Genomic DNA, 17,788 nt, shown 5'->3' with positions numbered 1-17,788 from the left:
AATGAATAATAGGAAAAGATTTTATTTCCTACACTCCAAACAGCAAACCAAAACAAACATACACTCAGTTCCTTCTCTGCTTACTAGAATGACTACGGCCTCCCCTTCAGCTCCCAGGATCCTTCAGTAACCCAGACTCCAAGAAGTCTAGTTCACAACGTGTTTCAGGGAAAAGGGTTCCGGGCTGAGACGAGGCAGACACCTCCCTAATGGCTACCTTCATCTGCTTCAGATGTGAACATCTGAAGAAAAGTTCTAGAAACTTCCATGAGTGAGGTAACCCAACGAGGTTGCCACACATGGTGATCGTCACACGGGGCGCCCTCCACTACCCACCAAGGCGCAGCTCTCAGGGACAGAGACTAGAACTGACACCTCTCAATGGCCACAGCTGGCAGGAGACAGCACAGTGAACAAAGTCTTTTACGAAGGCCCTCTCTTTCACACCAGCAAGGGCCAGGAACAGAGTGGAGCGTCAGTGAGATGATCGGGCAGTAACAGGGAAGCCAAGTGAACACAGACCTGCCTGCTTCAACCCAGTCAGCCCGCGCTTTCCCCCAGTAAGCAGAGGACGGCACCAGACAGGCGGAGAGGCTGCCCCTCCACGGCGCAGCAGTGCCGGGCTGGCCACAAGCCCCTGGACAGATGACCCTGAGCCACCCACCCAGCTGGCTGACAGCCAGAGCAAGATTTTGCCTCAGAAACTGGGCCTTTCTGTTCCAGGCAGGAGAGCAAAGGGCAGGGGGCCAGCAGGCACGGGCCTGGCGCACTCACCCGTGTAGAACTCCTTGCTCCCGCTGTGGGGCACGGTGATCCGCCGGTACACGATGGGCTCCGACTCCAGGATGTTCTCGTCGTGCCGGTACCGTGCAGGCCTCTCGCTGGGGAGGCCCCGGGAACGGGCGCCGCTGCGCCTCTCGTAGGTCTCGATCTCCTCGAAGACGGCCGCCTTGTCGAAGAGGGCCAGGTTGCCCTCAAAGTCAAAATCCGTGTCCGGGATCTCCTCGATGTCGTCCCCGAAGCACTCGTCGTCTTTACTCTTCATCTGCCCGTTCTTTAAACCGCTTTTCTTTGGAGTTGCCTGGTTTGGGTGCCGGCTGCTGGACGACCCTGGAGGGAAACAGTGACCGTGGTCAGCGCCCAGTGGGGCAGGTGGTCAGCCAGGAAATCCAGGAAGTCCCCATGGGCTCTGCCTCCACGAGGACGCTGGCAGTGGCGGTTAGCATGAAGCGTGGAAGGGCAGGGGCATGCACGGAGCAGTCTCCTCACGGGCAGGCACTCCCAGTCGGAAGGTCTGTCAGCTGCTTACAAGAAAGAGGCCCCTGGATAAAGGCCCAAAACCCCAGCGCCAGGGCCCACAGGGCGAGTCTACTTGGTGGCCGAACCCTCTGCCTCTGGGCTTCAATCCACAGTGACCTCCCCGTAAACGGATGAGGGTAATCTGATCTCAGGCTTGACCCCAGCAAGAAGGAATCTCTGGCTCAGACCAGAGATTTCAGACCCTGACCCGAGCGTACGTGTACAACTCTACACCGGCATTCTGATGCAGAACCCTGTCCAGACCCTCTGGCCCATGTCGTCTCTCTTCCAGGTAAGCAGTTTCTGAGCAGCACACAATGGCACAGGCCGCACTGAGCCAACCCTGTGGCGACCACATCCAGACACAGTGAACACGGGCACCCAGCCCCACTCCGTGTCTGGCGACCACATCTCAGACAACAACCACTGCCGCAGCCATGGCAGAAGTACCCAGAGAATTCTCCACGCCAACCATTCCTAGAGAATCCTGAACCAAATGCATGCTCTGATGGCACCTGGCTACCCTGAGAGTAGCCCTGTGCGCACGAGCCTCCGCTGTGTCTACGCCCATGAAGGCATTCCTTCTCCACTGGCTGGCCTCCTGCGTCGCTCAGACAGGCAAGCAGCAGTCACGCAATCACAAGATGCATCACACACACACCAGCCTTACTGCTCAACCCCTCCCCACCCCAAGGCTAGAGTGAGTAGACAGAGCTTGCCAACCGACATCGCAAGATCAATTCCCATGCAAATAGAACCTCCTGTGCTCCAGTCTTCCTGAGGACAAATACTGGTATGGAAAGGGGCTGTGCAGCAGAGAGAAGATGCAGTCTTCCCACAACGCCCTCAAAAAAAATCAATATTATGACGAGGGAGGAAGAGTGGCTGACACACCATCAACAGCTTGGGTTAAGAGACACTACAAAGCTGGCCAGAGCCTGGGTTAAAGTCCATTTCGTCATCTGCTAAAGTGCTTAGTGACAGCTCATGGCACACAACCAAGGTACACTGCTCAGCACGGAGGAGAACGACAGTGTATGCCAACAGTGGTGACAGGACGTGATTCAAATCCTAAGCTTGCATGCAACGCCAGAGATGTGGATGAGAGGGCACAGCTGCACTGGGAATGGGAAAGGACAACAGGTCAGAAGAACACGGGCCATTGGCTGGCGCCGCGGCTCACTAGGCTAATCCTCCGCCTTGCGGCACCGGCACACCAGGTTATAGTCCCGGTCGGGGCGCCAGATTCTGTCCCGGTTGCCCCTCTTCCAGGCCAGCCCTCTGCTGTGGCCAGGGAGTGCAGTGGAGGATGGCCCAAGTGCTTGGGCCCTGCACCCCATGGGAGACCAGGAGAAGCACCTGGCTCCTGCCATTGGATCAGTGCGGTGTGCAGGCCGCAGCGCGCCAGCCGCGGCGGCCATTGGAAGGTGAACCAACGGCAAAGGAAGAGCCTTTCTCTCTCTCTCTCACACTGTCCACTCTGCCTGTAAAAAAAAAAAAAAGAACACGGGCCATCAAAGCATGCAGGCAAGGGGAGAGCACTGCATGGTTACTCCAACCTGCTGTGAAGACGGCCACCCCGGACAGCAGGTATGAGTCCACACAGACTTCACGCCACGTGGATGAGGCGGAGCCCCTGAACGTTGTGGGCATCAATCAGCATCAGCAAGACAAGCTTATTCTGCGGGCCAGCACTGTGGTGTAGCAGGCAGAGCCGCCGCCTGCAGTGCCGGCATCCCATGTGGGCGCCGGTTCCAGGCCCGCTGCTCCACTTCTGATCCAGCTCTCTGCTATGGCCTGGGAAAGCAGTAGAGGATGGTCCAAGTGCTTGGGCCCCTGCACCCACACATGGAAGACCCAGAGGAAGCTCCTGGCTCCCGACTTCAGATCAGCTCAGCTCTGGACGTTGCAGCCATCTGGGGAGTGACCAACAGATGGAAGATTCCTCTCTCTCTGCCTCTCTGTAATTCTGCCTTTCAAATAAATAAATCTTTAAAAAATGTAAAAGTTTATTTTGGTGTAAAACATTTTTGAGGCCGGCGCCGTGGCTCACTAGGCTAATCCTCCACCTTGCGGCGCCGGCACACCGGGTTCTAGTCCCGGTCGGGGCGCCAGATTCTGTCCCGGTTGCCCCTCTTCCAGGGCAGCTCTCTGCTATGGCCAGGGAGTGCAGTGGAGGATGGCCCAGGTGCTTGGGCCCTGCACCCCATGGGAGACCAGGGGAAGCACCTGGATCCTGGCTCCTGCCATCGGATCAGCGCGGTGCGCCGGCTGCAGCGGCGGCCATTGGAGGGTGAACCAACGGCAAAAGGAAGACCTTTCTCTCTGTCTCTCTCTCTCACTGTCCACTCTGCCTGTCCAAAAAAAAAAAAAAAAAAAAAAAAAAAAAAAGAAAGAAAGAAAGAAAGAAAAGAAAAAAAAAAGAAATTTTGGAAAAAAAAAAAAACACATTTTTGAAATCTATGCATGTCGTCAGGGCCAGCACTGTGGCACAGTGGGTCACACTGCCTCCTGCAACACAGGCATCCCTCGCTCCACTTCTGATCCAGCTCCCTGCTGACGCACCTGGGAAAGTAGTGGAAAATGGCTAAAGTACTTGGGTCCCCTGCGCCCATGTGGGAGACCCAGAAGAGGCTCCTGGCTCCTGGCTGCAGTCTAGCCTAGCTCCAGCCATTGTGGCCATTTAGGGAGTGAACCAGCAGACAGAAGACCTCTCTCTCTCCCTCTACCTCTGCCTTTCAGGGAAAAAAAAAAAAACCTCTGAAAAATCTATACATGAGAGTTCATAAAAAAGTTCATGGAAAAAGCATATGATGAGAAAACTATACACATGGATTTCAAAATACCTTTTTGCACCAGAATGAACTGCCCTACCCAGGCCAGCTCCACTGCCTCCCGCTCTGAATAGTTTTGCTGAGACAGACACGCTGATCTGCTTCCGTACCACTTGAGCATGTCTGTGCTAAAAGGCCACGTCACGTATTGGACACTGAGACCTTGGGCCTGCAAAGCCCTTTCAGAGTCGGCTGGGCTGCTCCATTCACGCCTCTCAGCGCACGCCTTCCTGTCAGCGACAGTAACAACCAGCCAGCAAAGTCCACAGAAGCAGAGACCAGGGCTTCGAGGGTTTCACTCAAAGCATTCGGCGTCTCTGGGCAGGCACTGTGGTGCAGGGGTGAAGCAGCCAGCAGCCGTGTGGAACGCTGGCATGACCTATAAGGTCCCTGGGATGCAGTCCTGCCTTTTCTCTCAATCTTGCTTCCTGCTAGTGCACCCTCCTGGGAGGCAGTGGACGATGGCCCAAGTACTTGGGTCCCCGTCACCTATGTGACAGACCCAGATGGAGTCCCTGGCTCCTGGCGTCAGCCTGCCTCAGCCCTGACTACTGCAGGCATTCAAGGAGTGAACCAGCAAGTGAAAACCCCTCCCCGCTCCAGACAAACAAATGGAAGGCTCAGTGCGCCGCTCCCGCTACTGCCTCTCAGCTCCACACTTTCCCTGCGACGCTGAGGCTGGGCTCCACACACAACTTCCTCCCTTAGGAGCTGGCTTCCTGTCAGGGCCCAGCTCCGGCAGCACAACAAGGACGGAAGGAAAGCGGAGGAAGAGCCGCTCTCGCGTGCTTGCTGCCCCTCCCAGAGCTGCCTGGCGCTGGCTGCTGTCTCTGGCCTCTCTCGGGTGCGCACGGCCATAAGCAGCTCACTGCTCCCGCTCAGGCACGGGCACCGGTTCTGGGAAGCCTCTTCTTCGAGTCTCACATTCTGACACCTCAAACTCTTCCCAGCGCTGCTTTCTGTGTTCCTGTCATCGAACACGAGCAACACACACAGGAGACCTGGAGAACTGAGCTGACGCCTGAGCGCCCCATGCCTGCAGTGGACAACTCTGAATATACTGGAATCTCCTTACCATTTTGGCCACTGAAATTTACAGACCACACCACAGGGACTGCAGCACACAGATCCCCACTGCCATGGGCTCCTAAACTACCACTCACTGCACTGCCTACCTCATAGACAGTAACTTCACACCGACCTGGCACCGTCCACTGGGCTCCAGGGTTATTCCGTGTTCTAAGGCCCCCAGAGTTCTACAAGCCAGCAGAGAGCAGGAACCAAGTCACTCACACCTGTCACCCCATCCTGCGCCTGTCCCCACCAAGTGCACAAAGCTCTACTGAATTAAGAAATAAAACAGGGGCCGGTGCTGTGGCGTAGCGGGCTAAGTCTCCTGCACCAGCATGCCACATGGGTGCCGGTTCTATTCCTGGCTGCTCCTCTTCTGACCCAGGCCTCGGAAAGCAGAAGATGGCCCAAGTACTGGGTCCCTGCACCCATGTGGGAGTCCCAGAGGAAGCTCCTGGCTTCAGATCAACCCAGCTCCAGCTGTTGCAGCCACTTAGGGAGTGAACAGGTGGACTGGAGGACCTTTCTCTCTGTCTTTCCCTCTCTATCTCTAACTCTGCCTCTCAAAAAAATAAATATCTTAAAAATAAAACTTAAAAACAAATAAAAACAGCCATGTTCAAAAAACAAATATCAAACAAACATACAAAACTCAGAGTCTAAAAAGAGGTTATATGAGAAAGGGCAACTTGAGGTGAACTAAGACAAGGAAAGCAAGTCATCAATAATCACCCCAAGTTTGTTGTGACTGTAAAAGACAGGAAGGTGAATCTGTCAACAATACTGCGAGAGGGAGCACGAGCCAAGGGCTCCAGGACAGCAGCGCAGTCAGGCCCAAGATGGACCGCAAGGAACTCCTCGGACCAAGCACAATGGGTGAGGATCAGCAGGCGATGAACGAGGAGGAAGCAGCTCCTGGGCCAGCGACAGGGCAAGGATAGAGCTCAGAGGAGAAAGGACACAGACATCCCAGAGGTACAAGAGCAGCTGGAGGAGAAAGCAAAAGAACCAAGACACCTCAGACCCCAACTCTGCAGGCAGCTGAGACCTCCCGGGGACCCTGGGAGGACCAGTCAGCCAGGGCCAGAGTCTGCTCTCTGGAAAACCGTCTCTGCCATCTCGCCCCGTCCCTGTTCAGGGCTAAGACACAAGGCCAACACCAGTAGCAGTGTTCAGAGTATCTGGGGGTGGAGGGAGGCTGCAATGTGTAAACAAAACACTCTGCTCAGTTAAAAACAAATGGCAGAGCCGGCGCCGTGGCAGAACGGATGAGGCTGCTGCCTGCAGTGCTGGCATCACATATGGGCGCCAGTTTGAGTTCTGGCTGCTCCACTTCTGATCCAGCTCTCTGCTGTGGCCTGGGAAAACAGCAGAAGATGGCCCAAGTGCTTGGGCCCCTGCACCCATGTGGGAAGACCCAGAGGAAGCACAGCTCCGGCCGTTGCGACCAACTGGGGAGTGAACCAATGGATGGAAGACCTGTCTGCCTGCCTCTCCTCCTCTCACTGTGTAACTCTTTCAAATGAATTAAAAAAATCTTTAAAAAAAATTGGCTTGACTGACTGCTTATTGTATCATGCCACATGAGCAAGAGCTGCTGAAATGCATGGAGAAAAGCATATAACCTGGGCTGGAGTAAACCTCCTGTCCAGTCAGCGGTGAAGGCCAACTACCCGCAGTGGGAGATGCCCTCAACCTGCCCTGGCGACGCTGGGCACTAGGCTCTGCAAATGCCCACAGAGGGCTCTGGGTTTGCAGGTCGGTCTGGCTCCTCCAGCTGCAGGATCTGCATTCATCCACCGACAAACACACTGAGCACCAGCTGTGTGCTCCAAACAACGAAGAGGAAGCAGACAGGAGACGCCATTACCGTCCAAGAGGAAGCACTGACGCTGTGGGCCCGACGAAGTAAGAGGACATACCATGAATGACAGGCGGCCTCCCCGCCCGGCTGCCTCCTTCTTCCCTCCCTCACGCTGGCACACAAGCACGAGAATATCTGGGTGCATAAGTGTCTCGGTACTTGGCTCACTCAGCCCAAAAGGTCTGCTCTGCAGACTGGCCTTTGGCCACAGGGCGAGCAAGGCACTTCCCGTGGAGAAGATAAACAGTGAGACCCAGATGTCCGCCCCTTTCAATGGCAGAGCCAAGCGCCCATTAGGACTGGCGGCTGGCCGCCCTCCCGTGCCACTTCTCTGCCAGCTTTTGGCACAGAGGCCAGGACAACCTGTAACAAACCCATTGCTATGTAACCTTCAGTGCCACTTATTTATTGGGTTTTGTCACACACATATTGTAAAGGGGAACTTTGTCCTGCACTTGGCACGTGAAAGGGTACCTGAAGGTCAAACCGCAAACACTTTCCGTGCCAGACACAACAGAGTCCGTGGGAAAGTGCCTGAGAATACCCAGGGCCCTCTTTAACTCCCAAATCCCCGGCCCTGGGCTTTCAAGTCTGTGAGGTATACCGAGTCCAGAGCAGGCCAGGTGTTGTGGCTACCTCCCACAGGAGCAGCGGTTCAAGCTCTAGCTGCTCCACTTCGGATCCGGCTCCCTGCTGAAGTACATGGGACAGCAGTGGACGATGGCCCAGATACCTGGGACCCTGCTACCCACATGGGAGACCTAGATGGCGTTCCACGCTTCTGGTTTTATCCAGGTCCAGTGCTGGTCACTGTGTCCATTTGAGGAATGAACCAGCAGACAGAAGATCTCTTTCTGTAACTCTGCCTTTCAAATAAATAAATATTCTTAAACAAACAAACAAACAAACAAAAACAGGAGAACATCAGGAGCATGAAAACCTATAAAAAAATAACTTCTGACTTAGATGATGGCGCAACTGTTACACTGCATTGACCACTAATGCCCAACCATACTACAACAAGGTAACATCCAACATCTTTCAACTTAAAAGGTTCTATTCCACTTCCTTATCCTCTCCACCTCCAAAAGAAAAACGGAACACGAGGCCAAGCAGAGGCAATGCTGCACCTGTGCACATCTGTCTTATGTATAGAGGCACTCAATACAGGCCAGCTGTCTGCTTCCATGTTCAATAGGGGAAGAGCCATCACTCAACGGCTTGACCGCTCAAGATCATCGGTGGAGAACTCATTAAGGAGTGCCCTTTAGGCCAGCGCCGCGGCTCAACAGGCTAATCCTCTGCCTGCGGCGCTGGCACACCAGGTTCTAGTCCCGGTCGGGGCGCCGGAGTCTGTCCCAAGTCCTTGGGCCCTGCACCCGCATGGGAGACCAGGAGAAGCACCTGGCTCCTGGCTTCGGATCCGCGCAGTGCGCCGGCCGCAGCAGCCATTGGAGGGTGAACCAACAGCAAAGGAAGACCTTTTTCTCTCTCTCTCTCTCTCTCTGTCCACTCTGCCTGTCAAAAAAAAAAAAAAAAAAAAAAAAAAGAGTGCCCTTTAACTGCCCTAAGAATCAGCATTTTTAGCTCTGGTGTGGGATTTGTATCAGAACTGCACCCTTGACGAGCTTTAACTGGTTCCCTCTGCTACCTGAAACTAAAGTTCCATTCAGCCATCTGTCAAGCATTCTGAGCAGAATGAGACAGACGCACACAGACACACACGCTCCTTCCATCTGCTGGTTCACTATCCAAATGCCTGTAGTACCTGGGCTGATCAGGCCAAATTCAGGAACCGGGAACTCCATCCAGGTCTCCCTTATGGGTGGCAGGGGCCCAAGTACTTGGTCTATCTTTTGCTGCCTTGCTAGGCCTAGTAGCAGGAAGCTGGACCAGAAGCAGAGGAGTTGGGACTCGAACCAGGTACTGTGAAAGGGGATGTGGGTGTCCCAAGCACAGCTTAACCCACCACACCACAACACTCCCCATCTCAGGAACTTCTTTAGATCTACCCCCACCTCCAACACCAAGAAGGGGTTGTGCTAAATCTCTCCCATCACTGTTGGAGTTCTCAGCTCTCATTAACCCTGAAGGAACACTTAAGAGACAGAATGAGAGAGTCTATTCATATATCTTCAACAATCTACTAGCCTCACCATCAGAAGAGAAAGTTCTAAGGCAGATCTTTTGACCCCTCTCACAAAGCTCAATAAACAGAAAATAACCCTGACTCTACCTCCTACAGGACACCAGTTCCAGTTCCTCACCATCAGATTCCACATCACAGACATCGCCTACTCTGATCTAGATTCAAAGAAATTCCCTATAGGGCTAGCTCTGTGGCACAGCAGGTTAAAGCCTCGGCCTGCAGCACAGGCATCCCATATGGGCACCAGTTCGAGTCCCAGCTGCTCCACTTCCCATTCAGCTCCTTGCTAATGGCCTGGGAAAGCAGCGGAGGATGGCCCAAGTTTTTGGGCCCCTGCACCCGCGTGGGAGATGTGGAGGAAGCGCCTGGTTCCTGGCTTCAGATCAGCTCAGCTCCAGCTGTTGTGGCCATTTGGCAAATGAACCAGAATGGAAGGCCCCTCTAACTCTTTTAAATAAGTAAAATAAATCTCTTTAAAAAAAAGTTCCCTAAAGAGAATAACATATTTTACAGCCCCACAATCTCTGCCTTATTCATGTGCAGTTAATCATATGAAAAGGGAATTGGCTGGCGCCGTAGCTCACTTGGCTAATCCTCTGCCTGCGGCACCGGCACCCCAGGTTCTAGTCCTGGTCGGGGCACTGGGTACTAGTCCCGGTGGCTCCTCTTCCTGTCCAGCTCTCTGCTGTGGCCCAGGAAAGCAGTGGAGGATGGCCCAAGTCCTTGGGCCCTGCACCTGCATGGGAAACCAGGAAGAAGCACTTGGCTCCTGGCTTCGGATTGGTGCAGCGCCGCCTGTAGCGACCATTTGGGGGGTGAACCAATGGAAGGAAGACCTTTCTCTCTGTCTCTCTCTCTCACTGTCCATAACTCTTTCTCTCTAATTCTGCCTGTCAAATAAATAAATAAAAATTTACAAAAAGAAAAGGGAATTGATCTAATAGCAAAAGCAGAATAAGCAACAGCTACAGTAGACTTTTCAAAGTGACCACACCTGTTAATGTATCCAGTGACTTGTGAAAGGTCAAATAAATCACTTGCTTTGAAGGTACTGTATTCTTTCAAGAGAGGTGCTACAGGTGTGTTAGTGAGGAGGAGAAGGGAAGGGAGGGAGAAACCAGTGAACCAACCACCCAACCATAACATTCAACAACTGCTTTCCAAGGCAGTATAACTGATCTGAAAACTCTATCTACCCCAAAACCTGACACAAATGTTTATAGCAACTTTACGAACAATCACCAAAAGCTAGACTAAGCAACCGAAATGTCCTTCAATAGGTAAATGGATAAACATACACATACTGCTAAGAGACAGATCCTGGTCTGAAAAAGCTATACCACCCTATATGCTTTTTTCTTCCTTTTTAAGGTTTATTTATTTTATTATTTATTTGAAAGACAGGGTTACACAGAGAGAGAAGGAGAGGCAGAGAGAGAGAGAGAGTCTTCCATCCACTGGTTCATTCCCCAATTGGCCGTAATGGCCGGAGCTGCGCCGATCCGAAGCCAGGAGCTTTTTCCGGGTCTCCCACGTGGAATGCAGGGGCCCAAGGACTTGGACCATCTTCCACTGCTTTCCTAGGCCACAGCAGGGAGCTGGATCAGAAGTGGAACAGCCGGGACTCGAACCAGTGACCCTATGGGGATGCCGGCACTGCAGGTGGCGGGCTTTACCCACTACACCACAGCGCCGGCCTCCTCATATACTTTTAATTATGGGACATTCTGGAAGAGGCAGAACTACGTGATGGTAAGATCAGCAGGAAGGAAAGCGAGGAGGAAAGACGGGGAGAGTGGAACGGGTGAAGCACAGGAGACGGTCAGGACACTGAAACTATGCTGATGTAACGGAGATATAAAACACTACCCACTACCCATTTGTCAAAACTCACAGAACTTCACACCAAACAGCGAGCCCTAATGTATATGCATTTTCAAAACTCATTTAAGAGGTAGGGGAGCACACGATGGAATGCTGAATGTGGAGAAACAGTCTACCTGTATCATGAATTTATGAGGCAAGTCAGTAAATGGGCCAGAGACCCAAGCCTCAGAAATGGACCATTTAAGAAGACAGGAGAAGGGCCGGTGCTGTGGCATAGTGGGTAAAGCCACTGCCTGCAGTGCTGGCATCCCATACAGGCACCGGTTCGAGTCCGGGCTGCTCCACTTCTGATCCAGCTGTTATGGCCTAGCAAAGCAGAAGATGGTCCAAGTCCTTGGGAGACTCAAAAAAAGCTCCTGGCTCCTGGCTCCTGGCTTCAGATCAGCTGAGCTCCAGCCGTTGCGGCCATCTGGGGAGTAAACCGTGGATGGAAGATTCCCTTCCTTCCTCCCTCCCTCCCTCCCTGTGTAACTCTCTCAAATAAATCTTTAAAAAAAAAAAAAAAAAGTGAAAGAAGTAGCATGTAAGCACTGCTCTATATTTATAATTCTGGTACCAACGCACACATATCCAGGAACTGAACAATTACTGACACGGGTGACAGATGGCTGGGGACAGTGGGAGATCAGACACGCAAGAGGCAGCGGCCAGAGCAGGCGGCCTGGATCAGCTGGAGACATCAGCACCAACTCATATCTGGCTTGGCATGGACACACAACGCTATGGTGCAGACCTGGGCTGAGTGTGTCCCCAGAGGATTATGGGCTGGCAGCTTAATCCCCAGGAAGGTGGTGTGCAGGCCTTTAAGAGGTGGCCTTGCCGGTGCTGCGGCTCACTAAGCTAATTCTCCACCTGCGGCGCTGGCACCCCAGGTTCTAGTCCCGGTCGGGGCGCCGGATTCTGTCGCGGTTGCTCCTCTTCCAGTCCAGCTCTCTGCTGTGGCCCAGGAAGGCAGTGGAGGATGGCCCAAGTCCTTGGGCCCTGCACCCGCATGGAAGACCAGGAGAAGCACCTGGCTCCTGCCTTCAGATCAGCGCTGTGCGCCGGCCGCAGTGGCCACTAGAGGGTGAACCAACGGAAAAAGGAAGACTTTTTTCTCTGTCTCTCTCTCTCACTGTCCACTCTGCCTGTCAAAAAAAAAGAGGTGGCTTAAGATAATTAAGTCATGAGGCTTTAGTCCTCGAGGGGGTTAATGCTGGTCCTGCTGCGTGAGTTAGTTCTCAGGGGAGCACAGCTTGCTGGAACACAAGGCCACCCGATGCGCTGTGGACTCTCCTCCGCATACCGCGTCTCCCTTCCCGCCCCTCTGCCGTGCTGTGGCACAGCTGGCAGCCTGCAGCAGAGGCTGAGGAGATGGGGCCACCTGATGTTGGACTCGAGCCTTCAGAACTGTGAGCTAAGTGAGTCTCTTGTATAAAGGGCTCAGCCTCAGGTATTCTGTTACGCAACAAAGTGGGCTGAGACAGACGATGACATAAGTACTGGTGGACATGTGTCTACACACTGGTTAAGTATACGGACTTACATTTCTCTGCTGTCACCCGCACAGGTGACTCCCGGGAACAAGCATACCTAGTGGCCACATGCTGGTTTCTAATATTACTATTTTTTTTTGATTTTTATCTATTTGAAAGGCAGAAACAGGCAGGAAGACAGACAGATCTTCCATCCAATGGTTCAGTCCCTAAATGCCTGCAACAGCTGGGCTGGGACAGGCCAAAGCTATGAACCCAGAATTCAACACAGGCCTTCCCCATTGCTGGAGGAACCAGAGCACCAGAGTCACCACCTGCCACCTCCCGGGGTGCACACGTACAGGAAGCTGGAGAGGAAAACAGGAGCAGGGACTCGGTCCTAAGCACGCACCCATCCCATGCAGGCATCCCCAAGCTGTGTCTTAACTGCTGCACCAGACGCCCACCCCTTCAATAAAAGAGAACAGGGCTTGGTGGAGAGACGGCTAACTAAAAGCTGGGGCAGGAAGTAGGACACGCCTCAAGCATCTTGGCAGTGCAAGGAAAGAAGGGAAGGAAGCAGGGAAAATCCCACCATGATGGAGAACTTCTCATGGCCAAAGCCGAAACAATCTGAGCACCAAAGTAGCGTAGCATCCAACCAAAGGCAGGCATGAAGAGCCCCTGAATCCATTACTGTCATAAACAGGGGAAGACACACACCTCTGGTGCAGGAGTCCATGGGCCCCAGGTGGCTCCTGTGCCCTCAGGAGATGGCGCAGCCTCCTGCTCCCTGGGTGTGGCCTGCAGAGCTCCTCCTCCCAAAGGGCACAGCACAAAAGTGGGGGACAGCAACTTCACAGAGGACAGAGCTGACACACACTGCCAGGTGACAAAGGGCACAGCACAAAAGTGGGGGACAGCAACTTCACAGAGGACAGAGCTGACACACACTGCCAGGTGACAAAGGGCACAGCACAAAAGTGGGGGACAGCAACTTCACAGAGGACAGACCTGACACACACTGCCAGGTGACAAAGGACAACGTCAAAAGTCAGTCCCAGCTGCTCCTCTTCAGATCCAGCTCTCTGCTGTGGCCTGGGAAAGCAGCAGAAGATGGCCCAAGTGCTTGGGCCCCTGCACCCGCGTGGGAGACCCAGAGAAGCTCCTGGCTCCTGGCTTCAGATTGGCGCAGCTCCAGCCATTGTGGCCATTTGGGGAGTGAACCAGCGGATGGAAGACCTTTCTCTCTGTCTCTCCTTCTCATTGTCTGTAACTCTACCTCTCAAATAAATAAAATTAAAAAAAAAAAAAAAGGAATATTCACTTAGAATTTTTTTTATTTGACAGGTAGAGTTACAGACAGTGAGAGAGAGAGACAGAAAGGTCTTCCTTTCGTTGGTTCACTCCCCAAATGGCCACCACAGTCGGCCCTGTGCAGATCTGAAGCCAGGAGCCAGGTGCTTCCTCCTGGTCTCCCATGCGGGTGCAGGGCCCAAGCACTTGGGCCATCCTCCACTGCACTCCCAAGCCACAGCAGAGAGCTGGACTGGAAAAGGAGCAACCGGGACTAGAACCTGGCGCCCATATGGGATGCCAGCGCCGCAGGGGGAAGATTAACCAAGTGAGCCACAGCACCGGCCCCAGAATTCTTAATATATTCTGTCACCATCTCTGACCATAAACCCAGAGATTCCAAAAACTGGAACAGTATGTCATTTAGAAGTAATTTTTAACAGAAATATTCATTAATTCACATTAAGGAGCATAACAGATCAATCTATTTGATTCACTATATTATTACTCTAGTGATTTTGTTAAAGAATGCAGCAAGTTCTAGTGATTCAACATTCTATAATCAGGAGCCTGTGTTGTGGCGTAGCGGGTAAAGCTGCCGCCTGCAGTGCCAGCATGCCATACGAGTGCCTGTTTGAGTCCTGGCTGCTCCTCTTCTGATCCTGCTCTCTGCTGTGGCCTGGGAAGGCAGTGGAAGATGGCCCAGGTGCTTGGGCCCCTGCACCCACGTGGGGGACCTGGAGGAGGCTCCTGACTTCAGATCAGTTCAGCTCCAGCCGTTGCAGCCATTTGGGGAGTGAACCATCAGAAGGAGGACCTCCCTCTCTCTGCTTCTGCCTCCAACTCTGCCTTTCAAATAAATAAATAGATCTTTAAAAAAAATTCTATAATCAGCCAACGGCATTCAATGATCTGCTAAAACTTGGCATCAGTGCCCATTCTCCTTCCTGTGCCAGTAGGGATGGGACGTTAGGAAATATTAACTTACTTCTAAAAAAAAAAATTATTTGAAAGGCAGCATTAGAGGGGAGAAGGGGGGAGGGGGAGGGGGAGGGAGAACAATCTTCCATCTGCTGGTTCACTCCCCAGATAGCTGCAACATCTGGGGCTGGGCCAGGCTGAAGCCAGGAGTCCAGAGCTTCTTCTGGGTGTCCCACATGGGTGCAGGGGCCCAAGCACTTAGGTGACCTTTCGCTGCTTTCCCAAGCACATTAGCAGGGAGCTGGTGGGAAGTGGAACAGCCAGGTCTCGAACTGGTGCCCATATGGGATGCCCGATCTGCAGGTGGAGGCTTAACCTGCTATGCCACAACGCTGGTCACCCTCCCCCTCCCCTTTTTAATATTTATTTATTTATTTACTTGAAAGGCAGAGTTGTATGAAGACAGGAGAGGCAGAGAGAGTGAGAGAGAGGTCTTCCATCTGCTGGGTCATTCCCCAATTGATCACAACGGCCGGAGCTGTGTCAATCCAAAGCCAGGAGCCAGGAGCTTCTTCCGGGTCTCCCTCGCAGGTGCAGGGGCCCAAGGACTTGGGCCGTCTTTTACTACTTTCCCAGGCCACAGCAGAGAGCTGGATGAGAAGTGGAGCAGCCGGGACATGAACAGGCGCCCATATGGGATGCTGGCCCTGCAGACGTTGGCTTTACCCACTATGCCACAGCGCCAGCCCCACTGGTCTCTTTTTAAAAAAAAATTTATTTATTTATTTAAAAGGCAGAGAGAGAAAGACAAACAGATCACCCATTTACTGGTTCATTCCCCAAATGTTCACAATAACCTGGGCTGGGCCAGGCTAAAAGTGAGAGACAGGAACTCAACTCAGGTCTCTGGGGGTGGCACTGTGGCAGTGTTGCTATGTTCCTGCTTGTAATGCCACCATCCCCTATCAGAGGGCTGGTACAAATACCAGTTGTTCTGCTTCCGCTCCAGCTCCCTGCTAATGTACTTGGGAAGGCAGAAGCAGATGGCTCACATGCTTGGGCCCCTTCCAGGTATGTGTTAAGACCTGGATGGAATTCTTGGCTTCTGGGATTATCCTGGCCCAGACCTGGCTGTTGTGGCCATTTGGGGAGTGACCCAGCAAATAAAAGACTGGTCTCTCCCTCTCTCTCTCTGGCTTTCATTTTTTTTAAGATTTATTTTATTGGCCAGCGCTGTGGCTCACTTGGTTAATCCTCTGCCTGTGGCGCCAACATCCAATATGGGCGCCGGTTCTAGTCCCAGCTGCTCCTCTTCCAGGCCAGCTCTCTGCTGTGGCCAGGGAGTGCAGTGGAGGATGGCCCAAGTGCTTGGGCCCTGCACGCGCATGGAAGACCGGGAAGAAGCACCTGGCTCCTGGCTTCGGATCAGTGCAGTTCTGGCTGTAGCAGCCATTTGGCAGATGAACCAACGGAAGGAAGACCTTTCTCTCTGTCTATAACTCTACCTGTCAAAAAAAAAAAAAAAAAAAAAAAAAGGATTTATTTTATTTACTTGAAAGGCATAGTTACAGAAGAGAAGCAGCAGAGACAGAAACCTTCCATCCACTGGTTCACTCCCCGAATGGCCACAACCACTGGGGCTGAACCAGGCTGAAATGAGTAACCAGGTGCTTCATCTGGGTCTTCACATGGTGGAGGGGCCAAAGCACTCGGGCCGTCCTCCACTCCCTCCCAGACACATTCGCAGGGAGCTGGGTCAGAAGTGGAGCAGCCAGGACTCCAACTCCACCCTTATGGGATGCTGGAGTTTCAAGTAGCAGTTTAACCCATTATGCCACAATGCCGGCCCCCTCTGCCTTTCAAACAATTTTTTTTTAATCCAAGTCTCCCACATAAATGTAAAGACACAAGTAGTTGAGACATCACCTGCTGCCTCCCAAGGTGCAATCAGTGGGAAGCTGAATCAGGAACAGAGCTGGGGGTCACACCCAAGCACTGGGACATGGGATGCAGATGTCCCAAGCAGCGTCTTCAGTGATGGGCCAAATGCCTAGCCCAGGACATTTTAAATTGTCAGTGTGTCAGACAAGGGATCACAGAGATGTGGGGCCAGGCGCCTCCTCTCCTCTGAGGACCCAGCCAATCCACTCCAGAATCTCAACAGCCCGCGTGCACTTCAGCTCAGACCTGGCCCACCACGGCCAAGTCTCGGTGGACTCTGGGCACATCTGACAGCTCCCGAGGAGGGAGGTGACGCGGGGGCAGGGCCGGGAAGCTCGCGCTTGTCTTGAACAGCTTATTTCCTTCCCCGTAACATCTGCAGTGAGAGAACCACGCTGTGTTCTGTGAGGCTCTGCCAGCTCCCTTTCCAGTAGAACAATAAAGGCCCTGTCAGAGAGCAGCAGGGAGAGCAGAGCCCTAGAGCGTCTGATTAAGGAGAAAGAGCAACTCGGCCCTACTTACAGGAGTTGTGCCGGCGCCGGAAACTCTTGGACTGGCTCAGGGATTCCACGTGCCTGTCCACGTAGCTCCTGGAGCAGTGCTGCTGGGGCGAGACAGTGGCGTCCTGGCTCCTCATGTCTGTCCTTCTGGGGATGGTCTGGGGGGCACTGCTGGAAGAGGTCGGCTTCTTGACCAGCTTGCCTGTGCCGTTCTGGTTGATGCCCACTTGGTACCCCACACCAGAGGGACCTAATTCTGGCTGATGAAGGTCTCCAGAATTCTGGCTCTCTCCAAGACCTGGTATCTCCAGAATTTTTAATTCTGTAATGTCACCTGCCCTGAAATAAACAAGAGGATCCAAGTCTCAGAATTCTAATCGTGGTAAGAAACAAAAGGCCCCACTGGTCAGGACTGCTGTGCAGCGGGTTCTGACGCACTAGGAGAGGAGACAGGGCTCAGCTAGGAACACTCAGCCGGCACGGCACTGGTCTCTCAAGAGACACTGGCAGAGCCGGCACTGTGGCACAGCGGGTAAAGCTGCCACCTGCAGCGCCAGCATCCCATATGGGCG

At 53.1% G+C, this 17,788-nt stretch overlaps 1 protein-coding gene across 5 annotated transcripts in view; it reads right to left on the bottom strand.

The window, feature by feature from the left end:
* The window catches only part of EDC3 (enhancer of mRNA decapping 3), a 128,324-nt gene that overhangs the window by 13,293 nt on the left and 97,243 nt on the right, over window positions 1-17,788 (bottom strand). For all 5 annotated transcript variants that reach the window (XM_070054668.1, XM_070054669.1, XM_070054670.1 and 2 more), the window contains 2 exons: window positions 17,239-17,555; window positions 775-1,110 (listed from right to left, as the gene is read on the bottom strand). In XM_070054668.1, coding sequence (XP_069910769.1) covers window positions 775-1,110; window positions 17,239-17,353 — 451 coding nt within the window. In that variant the 5' untranslated portion in view covers window positions 17,354-17,555. The remainder of the gene's footprint in view (window positions 1-774; window positions 1,111-17,238; window positions 17,556-17,788) is intronic.

Source organism: Oryctolagus cuniculus, chromosome 12 (genome assembly GCF_964237555.1).
Source record: "Oryctolagus cuniculus chromosome 12, mOryCun1.1, whole genome shotgun sequence".
NCBI lineage: Eukaryota > Metazoa > Chordata > Mammalia > Lagomorpha > Leporidae > Oryctolagus > Oryctolagus cuniculus.
Note: the sequence above shows the minus strand (reverse complement) of the source record. Positions and strands in the feature narration are given on the sequence as shown.